The sequence below is a fragment of the Diospyros lotus genome, chromosome 10, assembly GCF_014633365.1.
Source record: "Diospyros lotus cultivar Yz01 chromosome 10, ASM1463336v1, whole genome shotgun sequence".
In the NCBI taxonomy this organism is placed as follows: domain Eukaryota; kingdom Viridiplantae; phylum Streptophyta; class Magnoliopsida; order Ericales; family Ebenaceae; genus Diospyros; species Diospyros lotus.
Window position 1 is genome coordinate 16,943,135 of NC_068347.1, and position 20,061 is coordinate 16,963,195.

Genomic DNA, 20,061 nt, shown 5'->3' on the forward strand with positions numbered 1-20,061 from the left:
CTTTATAGATGTTTTAGGTTTTTAGTTTAGTCCCTAATTTTTATTTTTTTGTTTGTTTGTGTTTAATTTTATTATTATTATTATTATTATTATTATTATTATTAACATATAGGAATACAAATATATTGTTTGAAAACCTTAGTTTTAGGGGTGCAAATTAGCCAAGTTGAGTCGAGCTTCACTTAGCTCGACTCAGCTCAGCAAATTTGAGCGCAAACTTAAGCTCGAGCTTGATTAACATAGCTCGAACTCAAGTTCGACTAGGGCTCGCCACAGAGAGGAGGATGAGCGGTGAAGACGGAAGAGTGTGTAGTGGCAACGAGATGAGGTGGAGATGGGGGGATGAGTGACGATTGGCAGCAAGAGGGGAGGCTGCGGGGAAAAGCAAAGCGGCGGCGATGAGGGGGATGTGGCAAAGAGAAGAGGGCTAGAGAAGAAGAGAGAGCAACAGATGGATAGACCAGAAAAAGAAAGAGCAACAGACTAGAAGAAGAGAAGAGATGAGAGGGAAGAAGAGGAAAAATGGGTTTCCTCTTGGGAGAGAGATTGGGTGAGAGAGAATGGGTTTCTTTCATAGGCAAAGTAAGGGTGTCTTGTAGAGAAAAAAGTGATATAATATGTATGTATGTTAAATAATATATTTATAAAATATATATTTAATATATAATTTAATAAATAATATATATATATGTTAAATAATATATTTATAAAATATATGTCTAATATATTATATGCTAACGAGACTCTAATCGAGTTATCTTATGAGTTAACGAACTGAACTTTACTAAGCTCAAACTCGACTTGTTTATGAATCGAGTTTCAAATTTAGACTCAAATTTGATTCGTTTAACTTAATGAATGAACTCAAACGACATTTTATCGAGTCAAACACTAAACCGAGCCCAAACAGCTCAGCTCATTTGCTACTTAGTTTTCAAGATTTTGAAAATATGAAATTTTATTTTATTTTTCATAAAAACACATACTTTGTTTATAATTTTTCACATTTTCTTTATGAAGATACATTTGGCCTCCGTTGCTTCTTCCTTAATTTTTTTTTTTTCCATCGTCGTCTAGAGAGAGAAAGAGAGAGAAGGGGGGGGGGAGGGAGAGAGATGCGAAGGCTTTCATTCTGTTCTCTCTCTAGAAAAATCGACGACCTCGCTGCCCCAATTCTCATCCCGTCCCCGATTCTACAGATTCTCCATTTCATTTTTACTCGGATTTAGCTTTCTCTACTCGTTAACCCTTTGCTGTTTCTCCTTTGGTTCTCTTAATTCTTTTTCTTTCTAGGGTTTCAATTTGTTTGTTTTTCAGGCAGAAGAGGGAGTTGAAGAAAGGACAGAAGATCGGAGTTTCCAATGGGAGGCAGTCGGTCTTCTTCCAAAAGAAAATCTTCTAAAAAGAAGGCCTCCAAGATTTCCTCCGAGGTCTATCCGCTCTCTAATGTTTATGAAGATATATATTCTGAATGCCTATGAGATGTTTGTAGAATGTCTTATCTTTGTTCTGGGGTTTTGTTTTTCCTGTAGTTGATTACTTGGTTTAGGGGTTTGATTTCCTGTTTGTCACACTTGCTCGTAGCAATTTGGTCTCTCTGTTTCTTTGATTGTTGATACGTGTAGGCCACTGCAAGAAAAGCAGAAGTAACGGAAATTTTGCAAACCCAACTTTAAATTTGGCTGAGCCACTCAAGAATTGGCTGGAATTTGTAATGGGCTTGGTTGGGTGGGGGTTTGCAATCTTGAATCTTGAAGGTGTCTTGAATTATGAAGATTTATGAATTCAAAAAGTTCAGTTTATTTTTACTTTCCTAGTGACCACATAGGATGTTAGGATTGTGGCAATGGTTCATTCTAAGCGTGATTCTACGTTCTTGTATTGTGTTGTGTGGTTAGGCTGTCCTGAAGAGGAAAAGTCGAAGGACTAAATACAAGAAGCTGCGGCATCTAGATGATTCTTCTTCTTGCTCTGATGATTACTCATCTAGTTCAGCATCCTTTTTGTCTTCCACTTCTGACAATAAGTATAGCAGGGCTCGGTCTCGCACAAGAAGGGATGCAGATAGTAGGAAAAGGAGTCGAAGAAGCCCTTCTAGTGAAAGTTGCAGTCAGGATTCTCGACATCGAAAGAAGAGAAAAGGATCAAAGAGAAGTTCCATGTCTGAAAAAAGGAAGAAATCCCAGAAGAAGCATAGGAGAGATCCTAGTGTTAGTTCAACAGGTAGTGATTCACAGAGCTGCTCAACTTGTCGAGTTTGTAGTAGTAGTGAGAATAAGGGTGAATTCAAGAGGCACAGAGACAGATATACAGAAAAAACTAAATACGTGAAAGATTTGAGTAAGGCTAAGAGTGGACCTAGAGAAAGAAAGACTGCATATATGAGTTGTTCTTCCTGCTGTAGGTACAGTGATGATAGCAGTTATGGGAGCAAGGATATGATGCCAATTGAGGAAAATCCAAAGCGTTTGAGATCTGTTATTATTGTAGCAAAATCACCAGAGGAGGAAGAAAATGAGTGGCATAAGGATGGTCCTGACGATGAGATTGTACATGATCCTAATGATTGCCCAACTTCTGGAGGCAAGAATAGTACTGACATGGGTAGTAAGAGGAAAACTATTCATCAATCACAAGTCCATTCTGATGGGAGGGTAGTGAATATGGTGCAAGAAGGAGCTTTTGTTTCTGGCATTAAAATGACTGATCTCGCAAAAGCTGGTGAGCAAGGTGGCCTCCTAGATTCTCAAGGTTATTCTCATCGTGAAGAGGCTGTAGCAAATAATTCTAGCAAGGAAAATGAGGGTGGAGTTTTGCTGACAGCATGTGGTGCAAATAATTCTATTAGGGAAAATGAGGGTGGAGTTTTTCTGACAGCATGTGGTGCAAATAATGATGATTTGGAGTCAATTTTGAGGCTAAAGGCTTTGGAAAATCTAAGGAAGTATCGAGGTGGCCTCCAAAAGTTTGCAAAGCCTCCTGCTGATGAGAAAAATAGGAGGGATGGTGATCTGAAACAGTTATCTACTGCCAAGGTTGAATTTGTGGAGAACAGGGTGCCGAAGGAGGATGGTTCTGGAGTTCTAAGTGTAGATGCAGTACTTGATCAGAACCCTAAACCTACCATAGGGATAGCTTTCTCTTCTCCTGCCGCAAGTTATGAACCAAAGGTTCAACAGGGAGAAGTCATTGCTACTGGATCTGGAAGGTCTAGGTTGTCTGTTGTTTGCACGCCTAATCAGATGTTAATCTCTAGTGGTTCCAACCTTTCTCCGGTATATGCCAACATTAATAAATCTGAAATGGGTAAATCAGCTTTGGGGCAAGAATCTCTTGGCAATAATTCTGTCGTGAAGGAAACACATGAGGCCAATATTAAGGCTACTGAGAGTAATGTTAATAAGAGTTTGGACAAAAAAGCTAAAATAGTGGTTCAGACTAGTAATGGCGATGGTGTAGGAGTTAATAATGTCAATGAATCTGATACGGCAGAGCCTTCTTCACTCAAACCCACAAGGGAGCAACATAGCTCAAAGAAACAGCCAGATGAAGACAAGGATAGGTCACAGTTTGAGCAGAAGACAATGTCTGTGATGCGGGGTGGTGAAATGGTACAGGTGAGAATTTTCATCTCACAAACATAGATTATTCGCTACCATGTAAGATCTCCATTCCCTTGATGGTAGACCCAGTAGTGGTCTGTTTTACATTTCTTGTGGTCTGATATCATATCAACTTGAACCTTTGTTACCAGGTGAGCTACAAGGTTTATATACCAAAGAAAGCTCCTGCTTTGGGGAGAAGACAACTTCGCCGTTGATTTTTGGTTTATGCTGCTGGTGCTAAGAGGATCCATATGGTAAGTGTCGGCATCGCAGGTTTATATGTATGGCATTAGGAAGGAAATCATAACCTCATAAAACTAGAGGATTGGAGAGTTTGGGACGAGTTTTTGCCCTTTAAGACAAGACCTAAAGCTTAAAAAAGGTAAGATCTTGATGAAGTATGTGAATGGATCAAAGAGTGCAGATCCTTTATTCGTTGGCACATGTTTTTTTTTGTTATGCTCATTGTAGAAATATGTGATCAGACTTTTTCTTGCTTCTTTTTTTTTTTTTTTTTTTTTGGTTTTTGGATACATAGACAATGTGTTTTATGGGACGTTAGGGGAGCTCTTTCACATGGACTATTTATTTCTTGTTTGGTGGTTGTCTTATTGTCTGATAATTCACAAGTTACCCAATGTAGTTATTTGCAGGCTTCATTTGTTTGCACTTATATCAGAAATTGTGGCTTTGGCTTTTGTTTTGAAGTTCTCAACCAATATGTAATAAATGCTTTTTCTTTTTTGTTTTTTCCTTTGTGAATTGAACACGAAGTTGAAAATGAAAACAGAAGCTTGAAGTTGTAAACTCCTATCAAACGAGCCCTTTACCTTCCTTTGACAGGGGTTTCATTTTTAGGCTTTTGTTTTCATTGTCATTATTTTAAAAACAAAAACAAGAAGCGAGTTTGAAAATTTTAAGGGACAAATTGGAACCACCAAAATTCATTTTGGTTTCGTCTAAATCAGAGCGTCTTTGACTTTTCACAAAATTATTAGAAGGGGCCAAAGCCCAAACCATGGGTGCATAAGTTCTTCTTGATAAGCTTCCTTTCAAAGAAAAGATTCATGGATTTTGTCAACAATTGGAAATGGAAATCAGTTCCAAATTATACATATGTTTTCTATTGCAACATTAAAAATAATCAAAAAGAAATAGCCGATGGAAGTGTACCACGAAAAGTTCTTTGAAAGAAAGTCAGTCCTAAAGTAAGAAAACAAGCGTAAACATTGAACCGCTAGCTCAGCTCGCAAATGAGGAGGAATAGAGAGAGATTGAAGGATGAGAAGGGTATTATTTCTTGCTAATAAGATCAGAGATTGGATCATCATATTTATAATATGCATCGTGAACATAAGTGAACGGTAATTTCTAAGACTTACAAGATTATTGTGTTGAGAGACTCCAAATATAACTCATACGCTTAATAAGCAGCTGCTGCTGCTCTTACAATAATAATAAAATTAAAGATTAATTTGAAATAGGATAAAATATGAGTTCTTATTTGAATTTTGAATTTGAAGAGCTATTTAATTTAAAGATTAATTTGAAATAAGATAAAGATGATTTCCTATTTCAATTTTGAATTTGAGAAGCTTTGTGCAATAAGATAAAGCCAAGACTAAGATTCACTATAACAAAATATTCAATACAATCTAAAACATCTAGTTATATATATATATATATATATATTTAAATTTTGAAGTGAGGATAACCTCCTTAAATATCTTTATCTTTAAATTTACCTAAAACAGAAATTTTCTACAATATCTTAATAGTGACCAAGAAATTGAAATTTCAAAAACAAAAAACAAAAAGAACCTTCCTTTAGAAAGAGCTAAATCAATGCTTCAACTTAATAATGATTTCTCTGAGATGAGAAACAAAAATTTAAATATCATATAATCATATGTACATCCGATCAAAATTGATTAATAAACAAAACGCACCAAGAAAAAAAAAAAATCGAGCAAAACCCAACTTTCTTTAAGTCGGGTTCAGATCTCTTGAAACTTGGCCTTGCCATCTGCACGAAACACAGAGCACAATCCATGTCCATAAGTATACAACAATATTGAAAAACTGAAGAAACCTGCAAAACTAAACCACCACACATACACACATATATACGCCTGCTGCAAATTTACTTGTCATTTTTACTCACACAAGTTTTTAAACATTTGCAGAAGAATCATAGGAAAATCTGTAAAATTTTAATTTCCATTTTTATTTGCTTACAAAAAGAATAGAGGGTGTTCTCGAGGCATGAACCATCAGGTTCACAGTTCTGGTGGTTGTCTAAAGTCGGAAACAAAACAGATTATTAGAGAGAAGCAGCAAACAATCTGACGAACCTTGATAACAGGAACCTTGCTAATGAGCTTAAGTTGGTGTTAGAATGTAATTCCTTATTGGGTTGCTTTCTCCGGCCGTCAACTTCAGGATTTGCAGCCTCTGCTTGTTCAGTAGCCATCTTGCCCTTGCCAAAGATGCGAGCCGCCAGCTCCTGCAGATCTCTCAACGAAGATTCCTTTGAACTGCGGGTATTTTCTAACCACTTTAGTAACGTAGGGTTGCAAACCTTTTACCTTTCACATTTCTAGATTGATGAAACCAAGGAAAAGAAAAGTAAATAGAGAATTTGCAAACCTTCCAAGCCGCTGAAGGAATCTGGTGACGAACAATTCACTAGAACCTGGTTTGATGCGTTCCATATCTACGAGTGAATTTGCCATTGCACGGACAGCTGGCACCTCTGCATCATCAGAAATGGCCTACATCAAATAGGAAAACAAGTAATACAAGGTAAGAGAGACATTTCATTTTAAGATAAATTTCTCAAGTGTGTTCAAAACTCTATATATGGATACTTTTTTTGTATGTGACACTTGACTGTTAAACAATAAGTAATATTACTTTGCAGGGAATTTCAATTTCAAAGGTGTAAGGCGACTTTACTGCTTTGCTGGTTTGTACCTTTATATAGAAAGCCTATAAATAGGCTGTAACCTAGAGAATTAGTCACATTGATGAATAATAATTAACTCTGTTTCGCTCTCAAATTCTCTCTCTAATTTCCCTCCCAATTCTCTGTTCTCCCTCTCAATCTCCTCTGTTCTCTCTCTACTCTTGCTGTCTCCCTCCATTTGTCTAATTCTTCCCCATACTCTTCTCAATTTCCCATCCAAATCCTAGGAAAACCCCAGGTCCAGACATTTGGTATCATTTGGTATTAGAGCCCATCCATCCTCGGCTGTGATTCCAACAAAAGCAGTAAGGTTCGGTCACTGTAATCCAGTGGCCAACACTTCTTGGCGAGATTCCAAGCAGAGTAGCTGGTCATTCCTGTTTGAAATTGAAAGGCAAAGCGGTCAGGCGATAGATAGTTGTGAATTGGAAGCAAAACTGGAGGATTGTTGATTTGAATGCGGACCATTGGCAATTGGCGATTGATCCAGAGCTACCGGTTCTCGAAAGTTATTTCTTAGGCGAATTGCAGAAGCCTCTCATTTCTTCGAAGCTGTTCAGATCATTGATTTCCTGACGCTAAACAGGCCAGCAATTTTCGAAAGCTGGTTTCATAGTTGGACAGCGGAAGTTTTGGTTTCGGAGTTGTTCAGCAGAAGTAATTGCAAATCGTAAGTGTTGGTTTCAGAAGTTGCGTAGCAGGTTTCCAAAGCTTATTAGAACAGGTTGTTTTCTGAAACTGTTTGAAGCCAACCAGTTGTTTGAGGTTGACTCAGAAATTCATTTGGAGCCTGTTCAGCAATAGCTGAACCTTGGAAGCTGTTTACGAAGCAGAGAATGAGGATTGTACAGAACAATGATTTCTAGAAGATTGATTTTTTGAGGCAGATCTTTTTAAGAAGTGGAATTCCGAAGCTAAGGAATCTAAGGTAGCGCAGAGGCAAATTCTGAAGCTGTCTAGATCATGTCTCAGGAAGAATTCTCTAGTTTCAACCAAAGTGCAGCTAGATATCACCTATGTTGTAAGTGTTGCTAGCAGATATCAGTTTGATCCATGTTTAGAACACTGGATAGCCGTAAAACATATCCTAAAGTACTTGCAAAGAACTAAGGATATGCTTTCGATATATGGAGAAGGTGATCTTCGTGTTGACGGGTTCATAGATACGAACTTTTAGTCTGACATAGATGATAGAAAGTCTACATCTGGGTTTGTGGTTATTTACTATGGTAGAACAATTAGCTAGAAGAGTTCCAAGCAGGATATGACTACAAATTCAACTACGTAACTCGTGTTTACCACGACATGTGATGCTGCAAAGGAAGTTGTTTGGATGAAGAAATTCATTGTTGAACTGGAAGCAATTTTGACCATTGAGTTGTCCATACCTCAATATTGCGACGACAATGGGGCTATTTGCATAAGTCAAGAAACCGAGATCTCACTTGAAATCCAAACACTTCAAGCGACACTTTCATCTTATCAGAGGGATAGTAGTAGCACGTGGAGAATGTCACGTCATTAGAGAATATCGCTGACCCACTAATTGAGGCACTACTACATGCAACACTAGATTGCCATCTTGAGAAGATGAGTATGACATATTAGGTGACGATGCAATAGAGTGTCCTGTAAATTAGCATTAGTGTAAGTGGGAGATTGTTAGTATTAGTGTCCTAATGCTAGATTTATATGGCATCTAGTACGTAATGAGATACTAATTGATAACCTTACAAATTAATAAAATGGTCATATCTTGATGATCTTATTCTTAAATTGTTAAAAATATGTGATGAAAATCTTCAATATAGAATTTCCAAAAGTTATTCCTAGTTCTAAGATTTCTTGGAAGGAGACCATGATTAATTGATTATGGACTAGCACAAGGGCATACCTTTGATTTGTATGGATGCTAATGATTAGGATCACAATTGAGTTGAGCCCGCTCGCGAGCAGCTTGGTATTTGCCTCAACAAAATCTCGTTTGAGTTTGTTCGTTAAGATAAATCAGCCAATCTTGAGCCTAACTTTGATGCTCAATTTGTAAATGAGTTAAGCCTGATCTCAGTAAAGCTCAGCTCGTTAAAACTCACGAACATGTTCAATTAGAGACTTGTGAATTAATAGACTCAATTAGAAGTTTACCAATAACTCATAAACAAGTTTGTTTATAAATAAATTAAAACATATATTTATAATTTTATAAATATATTATTTATAAAATTATCAAATTTTAAATATAGTCGCTTGGCATCCTCAAAATTTTGAATATATTATTTAACATTAATACATTTATTTATAACTTTAACATAAAGTTATCAAATTTTGAATTCTAGCATCCAGCTCATAGAGAGCTCTTGGTCTAATTATTGCTTTTCCAACAAGCCAATCTGACTCCTCCCAACGCCAAACCTTTCCGCCTTCCATGTTTCTCCAATAACGCTCGTCTCAAGCCTTAACAATGGCGAACTGAAGGCCCCAGAATCCGACCACCTCTACTTGTCTGACGATGACAACCGTCTTAGCTAAGACATTGACAACACGTGTTCCACTCCTTACGTCAGCTCGCCTTTGAGCCCTTGTTGTGGCCTGATTGGCTACTTCTTCAGTGCACCGGCGAGTCCAATGCACTATGTATTGTCCAAACCTCCGTTTTTGTCTGACGAGGCAACAAATCAATTTTCAAATGAGTCATCCAACGTGTTTGGATCTTTTGAGTTTGAATTTTCTTCTAGGTTCTCTCAACAATTCGGCTGGGAATGGATCAATGAGTTCGATGGATGAGTTGTTCTTGAATGATCAGATCCGACCAATGAAGCTATCCTTCGACTTCCTCCTTGAATTCCCTAGCCATGGTCGTCGTCAGCCTCCCTCTAGATTCCTCCTTGCTTGACATCAGGTCCGAACTCACTTGTAGTGGCCTCAAGTTTTTGCTCCATAGTTGGATCTTGAGGTCAAAAGGGTGACGACCAAGCTTGAGCCCAAGCTCCTGAGCCGAGCTCAAGCCTAGACAATGGCTCGTTGAGCCGAGCCTGAGCTCAACGAAGCTCGGCTCGACTTGGTTTGATTGCAACTCTATCAATGATAAATGATGATGAGTCACATACCATATTGCATGAGAAACAAATAATAGAGATGTGGATAGGAGTTGGTAGAACATTTACTGAATGTGACGCATGTAACAGATCACAACATATCACATAACTAAGAGGATTAATGATTTGTTACAAGCCTTCGATTGTGTAACTGGAACTCGGACCAGAGACGACACAATTGTTTTGTATGCTGGTGTCGGAGATTTGTCGTTGAGCGAAATCATCCAATCGGGAGGTGGGAATGTTCTTTATGTGGTCTCTGTTCTGCTAGTGTATGGAGGCAAGTGATCGTTGATGGGATCCATTAACCTTTGACGTAAAGTGAACATCCTATGCATTTTAGTTGGTTGGTAATTGAAAAAGCCTTGGCCCTTCATGATCGGAAAGGAGTTTCCGATGTCGGAAGGGGTTCTAATGTGTTATCTCGATCACCTCAAACAGTATCTTGGCATACCTACTGAGTCCTGTGAGTTTGATTAGTCCATGACGCTCGCTCAGTCGGGATGTTGGTTAGTGGAAGGATTATAGTACATGGTAATCGAAAGTCCAAATAGGCTCACTTAAAGTTTGACTTCATTGCCATTAGGATCGTCATGGTGTAATGCTAGTTATAGCTCAAGACCTTTTGGAGTACTTTTCTCATAGTAAGTTGAAAAGTTCAATCGGCATTAACAAGTTTGGCATTTTTTGATTGCTACATGGCTATGAACCTAGAAGGTCACACACAAGCTAGGCATAGCATTCGATTAGTGATTCGTCACTACAGTGTGTTCTTAATCATCATTAAGTGTTAATGATGATGGATGTGGTTATGAGTTAACGAAGGGATCAATAGACTCTTTAAGAGTTAAACAGTGGGAGATCATTAAGAGCTAGCGAGTATGCCGTTAAGAGTTAATGAGAGGTCTTCCTTCCATTAAGAGTTAGTTAAAGGATTATTAGAAGTTAATGGCCTTAATGCAATTAGTTGAAAGTTGAAATGGAAGAAAGAAAATGGTTGATTGGTTGCCATCAACAGTCAACTGTTTCTTTGGGCGGCCTTTGTACCAGAGTGCCAGTCTTTCGTCACTTTCGATGACAGAGCATTTAATGCTCTGTCACCTCTTCATTTAATGCTCTCCAAAGCATTTATGACGAGAGAGAGAGAGAAGGGAGAACAATTGGAAGAAGAAAAGGAGAAGGGTTCTCTCTTTGTGTGAGCCTTAGCTCGAGTGTGCACTAGAAGCTTCTCTTGACTCTTGCTTGTTGCATTATTCATCTTCTTCCTCCTTTGCTCTGTATGCTCTCCTTCCTCTCTCGCTCCCATCTTCTTCATCTTGATCCCACAACTGTGAGACGGTCATCATCCTCATTGTGAACCGAAGCACAGCCTTCCATCACCTTCATTGAGACACTAGCACAAAAGTCCGACATAGGGTTCCGATGGCTGCCTAGGTGTGGATTGACTTGGTCCCCCATGCTTGTGGGGGTGGCTTGGTGAGCCAAGGACAAGGGAGCTAGCTTAGGGAGCTGCTTGGAGGTGGTTTGGGAGCTGGTTTGTGGCTGCTCGTGTAGCTTTTCACGGGAACATGATAGGAGACAAAAAAGTTAGGGTCGTGAGGCGCAACAGAAGCAGCTTGCATCCTCTTCTATCTTGAGGTAACTATTACCTGTTCGTGCATTTCCATTTGATGGTTTTGTATATGCATATGGTTGTTGTCATTGTGTCTTCGCACGAAACCAATCCGTTTTCACTGCTTCTTTGTTTGGTTTTTGAAAATTTTTCGAAAACTAGTTTGATTTCTTGCATCTACCGCTAAGTGTTAGCGCACCTTTCACAAGATGTGTTTGAGGCACAAAGAGTGCTTGGGAGACGAAACACAAGGCACAAATGCTCGCCTCATAGATATGAGGCACACTGCACATTATTCAAAATGTGTATAAAATACTTATGTACATTATTTTCTATTTATTACCATAAATAGGTAAAGAAAAAGTCATAAAATCATGAATGACAAGTAACTTAGACTATAATAACTAAGATTATTTCAACAAGTTACTAGAACATCAACAAAAAACATTCTTCAACACAAGTAGACAAATTCAAAAGTAAAAACGAAATACAAACCTGTTTAAACAAATGAAACAAGAAGTAGTTTTAAATATAAATTACTTTTACCAGATTTTAAAAAATAAAGACTATTCTGAAATCATGACTGCAATAGTCTGAATATTCTGAAAATGAAAGACATAAACAGAAAGTCTGAAATTCAGTAAGAAAGAATTAAGGAACAGCAAAAGAGAACAGAAATTGCTTAGTGGGTCTTGAAATTGAGAGAAACAGAAAGCATAAATTGAGCAAAGCATTGTGGGTCTCACAACATTCGGAAACAGAAAGCAGAATGCAGAAACATACATTGAATATGAGAAATGGGAAGCACCCAGGCATGTGGCTGAAAGAAAGCAACACCTGCTGGACTAAAAGCAACCACCAGAGTGGTGTACCTACCTTCCAGCATCCCTGTTGGTGAGGATCAGGTCACTGGAAGAATGGGCACACTCCCACACTCATGAGCGGTTCTCCTGTGTGTGAACCTCACTCGCTGAAATCTCCTAGCACATGAAGACTCCAGCGGGCCTTTATTCAACCTCTCCTGGCTTGTTTTTCACAGATCTACAAGAATGTGATTTCATCTCGAGGAGAAGAAGCAAAGATGGAAAATAGAAGCTGAAGCCTTTAGACAAATAAAAAAGGAGTTCCCCGAAGGCCAGAGCTCTTGACAAAGTCAACTTAAGTGTTTCCTTGAAGCTTTGATTAACAAAAGATATCTCTTGCTGAAGGTGTCAGATTCCAGATCTAACCGGCTAGCCGAGAGTAATAAGGAAAGAGGAAGAGAAGGCTCGAGATAGATGGGAGGGAGAATAGAGAGAAATTTAGAAGGAATAGAAGTGAGGAGGAAACTAATTTCCTGATTTCATTCAACATCACCCAACTAAGCGCCTTGATTAGATTATATACTGATCAAATCAGTTAGGCGCCAAAAGACGTTGGTTCTTCCATGTGACTGCACAAGTGGCCATGTGCACTTACAAGTGGACAGTAGGCTGGCCACATTGGGAAATTGCTGAGAAGGTCTGGTAAATATTCCCAAGTATTGTTGTCGGAATGCAAAGAAGTCCATTGAACTAACACCTGAATCATAGGAGCGCCATTGTGGTGCGTAAACCGTCGGTCTATGATGGCCATGGGAACAGCCTCCGGTGGAATCTCACGTGCTATAGGCGGTAAGCTTGGTGTAGAGCTGTGGCTACCTGCTGACTTCTTCAGCAAGGACACATGAAAGACAGGATGTATTCTTGCTTCAGCCGGGAGTCCAGTCTGTAGGCCACAACACCAATTTTCTCCAAAACTTTGAAAGGGCCATAAAACTTAGGATTTAACTTTGAAGCGGGCTGTTTAGTCAATGCCTTGTAGTGTTGCGGATTGAGCTTCAAGTAGACTTCATCTCCTACAGCAAATTCTTGTTTGCTCCGCTTCCGATCGGCTTGTTGCTTCATTCGGTTACGTGACCTGGTCAATTCCTCTTTTATCATTCTCAACGCTTCTTGTCTCTGCTGAAGATAGGTTTCCACAATAGCCACTGTTGTGTGACCTCCTAGGGCAGGAAGTAAATCTGGTTTGTAGCCATAAAGGGCCTCAAAAGGAGTCATCTTAAGAGAGCTGTGGAAACTCGTGTTGTACCACCACTGTGCCATTGCTAACCACTTATGCCATCCTTTGGGCTGCGCAAAACTGAAGCACCGCAGGTAACCTTCCAAGCATTGGTTAACACGTTCCCTTTGGCCACCCGTTTCCGGATGATATGCGGTAGACATTAGAAGTGTGGTTCCGAGGCTTTTCATCAGCTCCTTCCAAAACAAGCTGGTAAAGATTTTGTCTCGATCAGAGACAATTGAGCTAGGGACACCATGTAGCTTGACTACATTATCCAAGTAAATTCGAGCCACCTCTTGAGCTGAGAACGGATGGGTTAAGCTGATGAAGTGGCTAAATTTGGTGAATCTGTCAACAACTACTAGGATACAATCCTTTCCTTTCGACTTTGGTAGGCCTTCGATAAAATCCATAGTAACATTAGTCCAAGCACGATCGGGAATCTCTAAAGGTTGAAGCAAGCCGGGATGAGTCACTGTCTCGTGCTTGCAACGCTTACAAACCTCGCATCTCAAAACATATTCCCACACATATTTCTTGAGCTGTGGCCAGAAAAAGAGCTGTCTGACTTTATGATATCTGTTTTGGATACTCGAGTGTCCTCCAATTGGAGATCCATGCAATGCATGAATTATTCTGTCCTTCAACTCCCTGCAATCACTGATTATTATCTTGCCTTTGTACCTGAGTACTCCATTGGTCAGCGAGTACCCTGGTTTGCCGGTGATGCTCACGGTGAGCTATTCCAGAAGATTCTTGGCCCATTCGTCTTGGTGGTAGCTGTCAGTAATTTCTTGGAACCAATCGGGTACCACTGTAGATAAGGTTGCAGCCATTCCTTCTTCATGACAGCGGGATAATGCATCCGCTGCAACATTTTCTTTACCCTTCCTGTATTGGATCACATAATCTAAGCCCATGAGTTTAGACATACCTTTTTTCTGTAGTTGATTGTGCAACCTTTGTTGTAAGATGTATTTCAAGCTCTCATAATCCGTTTTGATGATAAACTTTCCTCCTTCCAAGTAGTGGCGCCACCTTTCTACTGCCATTAACATTGCCATCAGTTCTTTCTCATAGTTACTAAGACCCTGATGTCTTGGGGCCAAGGCCTGGCTAAGAAAAGCCAAGGGTCTTCCCTCTTGAGTCAATATTGCTCCTATACCCGTGTTGCTTGCATCAGTTTCTAACGTAAAGGGTTTATCAAAATCCGGCAATCCAAGCGTGGGCACGCTACTGAGGGCTGCTTTTAATTGCTCAAAGGCCTCTTCTGCCTTAGTACTCCATTGGAATCCATTTTTCTTTAACATTTCTGTCAGTGGTTTGCTGATAGAACCATAGTTCCTTACAAACTTTCGATAGTAACCAGTAAGCCCCAGAAAACCCCTTAAGGCCCATATATTAGCAGGTTTGGGCCAAGCCATAACTGCCTCAATCTTCTTGGGATCAGTTCCCACACCCGCTGCTGATATAATGTGTCCGAGATACTCAACTTGGGTTTGTGCAAAGGCACATTTCGACCGCTTGATACATAGCTGATTGAATCGCAAGATCTCAAATGTAGCCCTAAGGTGGTTAAGGTGTAGGTCAACGGATGGGCTGTATATTAGTATGTCATAAAAAAAAAACCAGCACAAACTTTCTGAGGTAGGGTTCAAAAATCTGGTTCATGGGGGCTTGGAATGTAGCGGGAGCATTTGTGAGGCCAAATGGCATTACGGTAAACTCGAAATGCCCATGATGTGTTCGGAAAGCTGTCTTGAAAATGTCATCAAGATGGACTCTAATTTGGTGGTATCCAGCCCTTAAGTCTAGCTTAGTAAATATGGTTGCATGTTTGAGTTCGTCAAGTAGATCATCAATGATGGGAATAGGAAACTTATCTTTAACAGTTATGGCGTTAAGCTGTCTATAGTCAACACAAAAACGCCAAGTTCCATCTTTTTTTTTAACTAACAGAACAGGAGAAGCAAAAGGGCTGTGGCTTGGGCGAACTAGGGATTGATCTAACATTTCCCTGACCATTTTCTCAATTTCAGATTTGAGTTTAGGCGGGTATCGGTAAGATCGGATGTTAACCGGTTCAGCCTGGGGTATAAGAGGTATGGTGTGGTCTAAGGAACGTTTGGGAGGTAAGGTTTTAGGTTCCACGAAGAGATCTTGATATTCATTCAGCAATGAATCTAAAAGGGTCAGTTTAAGTACCTCTTGCGAGGATTTTGAGCTCACTGTCTGAATTTGCCTCTGATCGCTGGCCTCAATGGAAAATAGATGAGCCACCTGCGCCCACTTCTTTTTGAACATCTTTTGTAACTTCTTGCCCCTTATCAATTTGCATGTTCCCACCTCTATGTGTCCCTGTAGCACCACTCTTTTTCCTTTTTTATCCAGCGTCACCTCCATGTTATTAGAATCAAAGCTAATGGGGCTCACTTCCCGCATCCAATCTACCCCCAATACAATATGACAGCCCCGCAATCTGAGTAGCCTAAGATCAGCTTGAAATTCTTCCCCTTGCATCTCCCAACAGAACCCCATGCAAGCTGATTTGCTGAGGACTTTATCTCCATTAGCTACCGTGACTGATAATGTCTGTGTCCTCGCCGTTGGCCACCCCATTCTTTTAGCCGTCGATTCATCAATGAAACTGTGGGTACTCCCACTGTCGATTAATACCATGAGAGAACTATCATGCACATTCCCTTCTACTTTTATAACTTTGCTGTTGGCCACTCCTTTTATAGCGTGTAAGGATATGGCGCCACTACCCTCGTCCTCACCTTCTTCTATTGCTGCCAATTCTTCTATGTCATCTCCTTCCTCTTCACCATCCAATAACAATAATTGTTTCCTACATTGGTGTCCCGGTGTGTACTTTTTCCCACACTTAAAACACAATCCGGCTATCCTCCTTTGCTCCAGCAGTTTGTCTCTACTCAACGTATTTACAGGGGGGGCAGGTACTGCGGAATACCTGGTATGCGGGCCCATCCTGATTGCCTCTCTTCCTGGTGGTCTACCACCCTGGTATACCATTCCTCCCTGATTTCCTCTAATTTGTCCCCTTTGTTTCTTCAGCAACGCATCAAACGTCATTTCCTGTAGGTAAGCTCCTTCTGCTGCCTCAGAGACTGTCCTGGGCCTAAGGACTTGAACTGCCGATCGAAGCTCCTCATTAAGTCCTCCTATAAAGCTGGATACAAAATAATCTTCAGTGAGGCTGGGATTCCTATTGAGCATCAAGAACTTGAGCTCTTCGAACTTCACTTGATAATCCATCACGATTCCTTCCTGTCTTAAGCGATTAAATTCCTGTACTATATCCAACCGTCCCCGTTCTCCGAATCTTTCATTGAGGCCTTGAGTGAAGTCTTCCCAATTATAGTTCGCTCTCACCCTAGACCACCCTTGGAACCACACATCTCCTTCATTGTGAAGATATGCTACTGCCAGGGCTACCCTCTGACTCTCTGGTACTTGGTGAATCTCGAACAACTTCTCACACCTTCTTAACCACCATCGCGGTCTAATCCCCTCGAAGGTTGGGAGTTCCAGTTTAGGAATTGGAAATCCCTGCCTCCGGTCCACGACTGGTTCTTCACCAATCGTAGGCTCTTCTTCTGACACGGTAATTCCTTCCTGTCGGTGTGGTATACCAATTCCTTGTAGAATTGGTTATGTCCGTTCTCTAGGTGGAAAATCAGGGGAGATCCTTACCTGTGGTTGATTTGCAAACATCAACATAAATTGTTGCAGTTGATCTCGCAACAAATTGCCTTGATCACGAACATCCTGCAATTCCTCTCGGATTTGCAAACGCATATCCCCCCTGAGTCGATCGGCCAAAGTCTCCAACTTCCTATCCACCGCCGATCCGATTCTTCTTCCACCGTATCAACTCTTCCTTGCATTTCTGTTACTGTCGCTGTTACCTGTTGGAGCTGCATCTCCATCTGACGCATCCTTGTACCATCCGCCATCAACTTGATCGCCTTCAACAATCTGGCCCAGAACTTGCTCTGATACCAATTTGTCAGATTCCAGATCTAACCGACTAGCCGAGAGTAATGAGGAAAGAGGAAGAGAAGGCTCGAGATAGATGGGAGGGAGAATAGAGAGAAATTTGGAAGGAGTAGAAGTGAGGAGGAAACTAATTTCCTGATTTCATTCAACATCACCCAACTAAGCGCCTTGATCAGATTATATACTGATCAAATCAGTTAGGTGCCAAAAGTCGTTGGTTCTTCCATGTGACTGCACAAGTGGCCATGTGCACTTACAAGTGGACAGTGGTCTACGCGCGCCTTGAACCGCTTCACGCGATTGTGCATGCTGGAACAGTTTCTCCAGCTAAGCACACTGCTTTATTTACATACTATCAATGCAATTATACTATGACTTCTACCAACACTAGTTAGCGTAACAGAAGGTTGATGAGCGTTGCTCTGTTTTGGTAGATGGAGAAAAATCTGAAGCTTTGGTTATTGCTCTTTGTTTATTCAGTTTTCCTTATGATGCAGGAAAGTGGAAAGATTGCGAGAAATTGGAAAGAAAAGAAAATAAATTGGGGCACAAAAGGAGACGACATATAGAGGGCAGAAAAATTGCAGACAATTGAAGAAAAGAAGTTGGCAGTGAATCAATAATTTCATTCAATCAATCAAAAAAACATATTTTCGGATTGCACTCATCAGCCATATATATAGGCTTTGAACAAATTCCTAAAACTAAAATTCTATCACATAATCCACTAACTCATAATAAAACTAAAATACATTTAGATAATATCAAAAACTCCTAATCACATAAAACTAGTATCTTTATTGCTTTGATTCTTATAACCCTATGTTTTAATGGCTTATCTGTAAGCATGAGGCGCACAGAGTTATCCCTCTTTGCACCTAGGCACGCATTTGACAACAATGGATGATACTAATCACCTTTTCAACCTACGCAGAGAAATTAATGACACTATGACAATGGAAAAAAAAAAGGCCATTGACAAGTGATTGAAACCCAGCACTTTCCCCCAACTCAAACTGGAAAAAGCACCCACTACCTTTTCTGGAAAAGGTCCCAATGTTCATGTTGACAAATTCATACAACAGTAATGACACAGCTTACTGGTGAATTCATCCCCATCACTAATCACATTTCTTCATACCATACATTTATTTCTTTGTTTGCTTTTCTAAAATTGAAATAACTTCGTAATCAATGCACCTAACATGATTATCAGCTATAGAATTTTCTTAAACCACAGCCATTGAGTTCATCAATGCCGTACTGATCTCTTTCAAATAAGTAACAACGTATATTTTTAATTTAGTTAGAAATATAAAGACAAGTGCAGGCTCCAAATTGAGCTTAGCTAACATTCTAACAACCACTTGGGAGTGTTTGTCTTTCATATTATCCTCAATTATATCCTCTAGTCCTACGCAATCCCTGAAACAATATTCCAAAACCACTGCAGAAATTACCTATCAATTTCATTACTTTTACGGCCAAAAAATTGTATAATAAGCTACATTTTGAGATTCTATGACAAACTATTGTGCATTATTTTCTCACCTTAAATTCAATTTCCTCTTCATATCATTGTTGTCTTTCCATTGTAAACAATGAGATCATTGAAAAACATGAAACCTTTAGAAGGATTAGTCATCTTTTCTTCATATAATTCTAAACATATGATGGGAGCATTTTCACCTAGTTAAGAAATTGTATTGAAGCTTTAATCCCACAGGTGAGTCAGCTATATATTTTTAAATACTAGATAAAAAAATATATATTGAACTCAAGAATGAGATAAAACTGGCCAAGAATCTCAACTTTCATAGCACTCAGCTTTATAGACCCAATAGATTTCATCATCATCATTAACTGCACCTTAGCCTAACCAAGATAGGATTGGTAGCACGGCACTCGTCATGTCAATTGCCTTCGAAAGTCACTTCAACAATACAATTCAATTCAAAAAGAACATGGTAAAATTTTACGCTCAAAAGGGAATGCTAAGATAAGTTCCAACACTATTTTCATATAAAAAAGTTTCTCTTGACACTACCCAATAGATGTCAATTACAATAAGAAACAATCAAGTACATTTAAGTTATTTCTGCAAGTGGATTGGTATCTCTAGTTCTTACCTCTTTTAGTGAAGGGATTAGCAAAAATGATAATGGGGCAGATAATGAAGTCACAGCAATTCTTGAACTGTCATCCTCAACAATTGCTTTGTCAGATTTTGGAGATACTTTTTGTGTATCAAAGTAATGGCTAGAATGACTGCAGCAAAAGTTCCACACCAATGTTCATATTGTTATTTTCTTGGCAATGGGGGTAAAAGTAAAAAAAATTCAATTAGAATTTTAAAATCTCTATGTCCACTTCCTTTTCTTAACCCAAAGTTAACATATACCTTGAAGAATCCGAGCTATTTGTTAATTGCTCAGATTTCCTACTTTCATTCCCATCTCTACTGGACTTGGCCAATGCTGACCTTTCCCGAGTATTTCCTTTCCTCAACCCTGCTTGCATTGCAGCCTTTGCCTAAACAAAAGAACAACTGGAGCCTTTTAACATGAATCAGAACAGTGTATAATGCCAAGGAAATCATGTGCTCAATCAGGACAGTTATAATAAAAGTTAGCATTCAATGGGGGGAACAGGTAAGCAATTTCAGAATGATAGATA

At 39.5% G+C, this 20,061-nt stretch overlaps 2 protein-coding genes across 7 annotated transcripts in view; one reads left to right on the top strand and one right to left on the bottom strand.

Annotated features, from left to right (window-relative positions):
- Positions 1 to 1,056: 1,056 nt before the first annotated feature.
- On the top strand, positions 1,057 to 4,312 carry LOC127811524 (uncharacterized). Of its 2 annotated transcripts, none has more exons than XM_052351460.1 (3): positions 1,057 to 1,430; positions 1,899 to 3,659; positions 3,755 to 4,312. In XM_052351460.1, the coding sequence occupies exons 1-2, from the start codon at positions 1,362 to 1,364 to the stop codon at positions 3,642 to 3,644; spliced, it is 1,815 nt and encodes a 604-aa protein (XP_052207420.1). In that variant the 5' UTR covers positions 1,057 to 1,361; the 3' UTR covers positions 3,645 to 3,659; positions 3,755 to 4,312. The 2 variants fall into 2 exon arrangements, with proteins under 2 accessions (XP_052207420.1, XP_052207419.1); XM_052351459.1 differs by having other exon boundaries at positions 1,058 to 1,430; positions 1,899 to 3,617.
- A 1,106-nt stretch (positions 4,313 to 5,418) lies between these two features.
- Positions 5,419 to 20,061, bottom strand: part of LOC127811523 (uncharacterized) — a 93,124-nt gene continuing 78,481 nt past the window's right edge. For 4 of the 5 annotated variants that reach the window (XM_052351455.1, XM_052351454.1, XM_052351457.1 and 1 more), the window contains 5 exons: positions 19,787 to 19,917; positions 19,515 to 19,653; positions 6,255 to 6,379; positions 5,960 to 6,142; positions 5,419 to 5,631 (listed from right to left, as the gene is read on the bottom strand). In XM_052351455.1, coding sequence (XP_052207415.1) covers positions 5,592 to 5,631; positions 5,960 to 6,142; positions 6,255 to 6,379; positions 19,515 to 19,653; positions 19,787 to 19,917 — 618 coding nt within the window. In that variant the 3' untranslated portion in view covers positions 5,419 to 5,591. Of the gene's footprint in view, positions 5,632 to 5,959; positions 6,143 to 6,254; positions 6,380 to 19,514; positions 19,654 to 19,786; positions 19,918 to 20,061 lie in introns of those variants that run through there. The other variant, XR_008025708.1, reaches the window with a different exon arrangement.

Excerpts from the sequence above, each read along its gene's own strand:
- LOC127811524 (XM_052351459.1), top strand. The coding sequence starts at position 1,362 with ATGGGAGGCAGTCGGTCTTCTTCCAAAAGAAAATCTTCTAAAAAGAAG. Across the intron at positions 1,431-1,898 it reads CCTCCAAGATTTCCTCCGAG|GCTGTCCTGAAGAGGAAAAG; the intron begins GTCTATCCGCTC and ends TTGTGTGGTTAG. Across the intron at positions 3,618-3,754 it reads GGGGTGGTGAAATGGTACAG|GTGAGCTACAAGGTTTATAT; the intron begins GTGAGAATTTTC and ends CTTTGTTACCAG.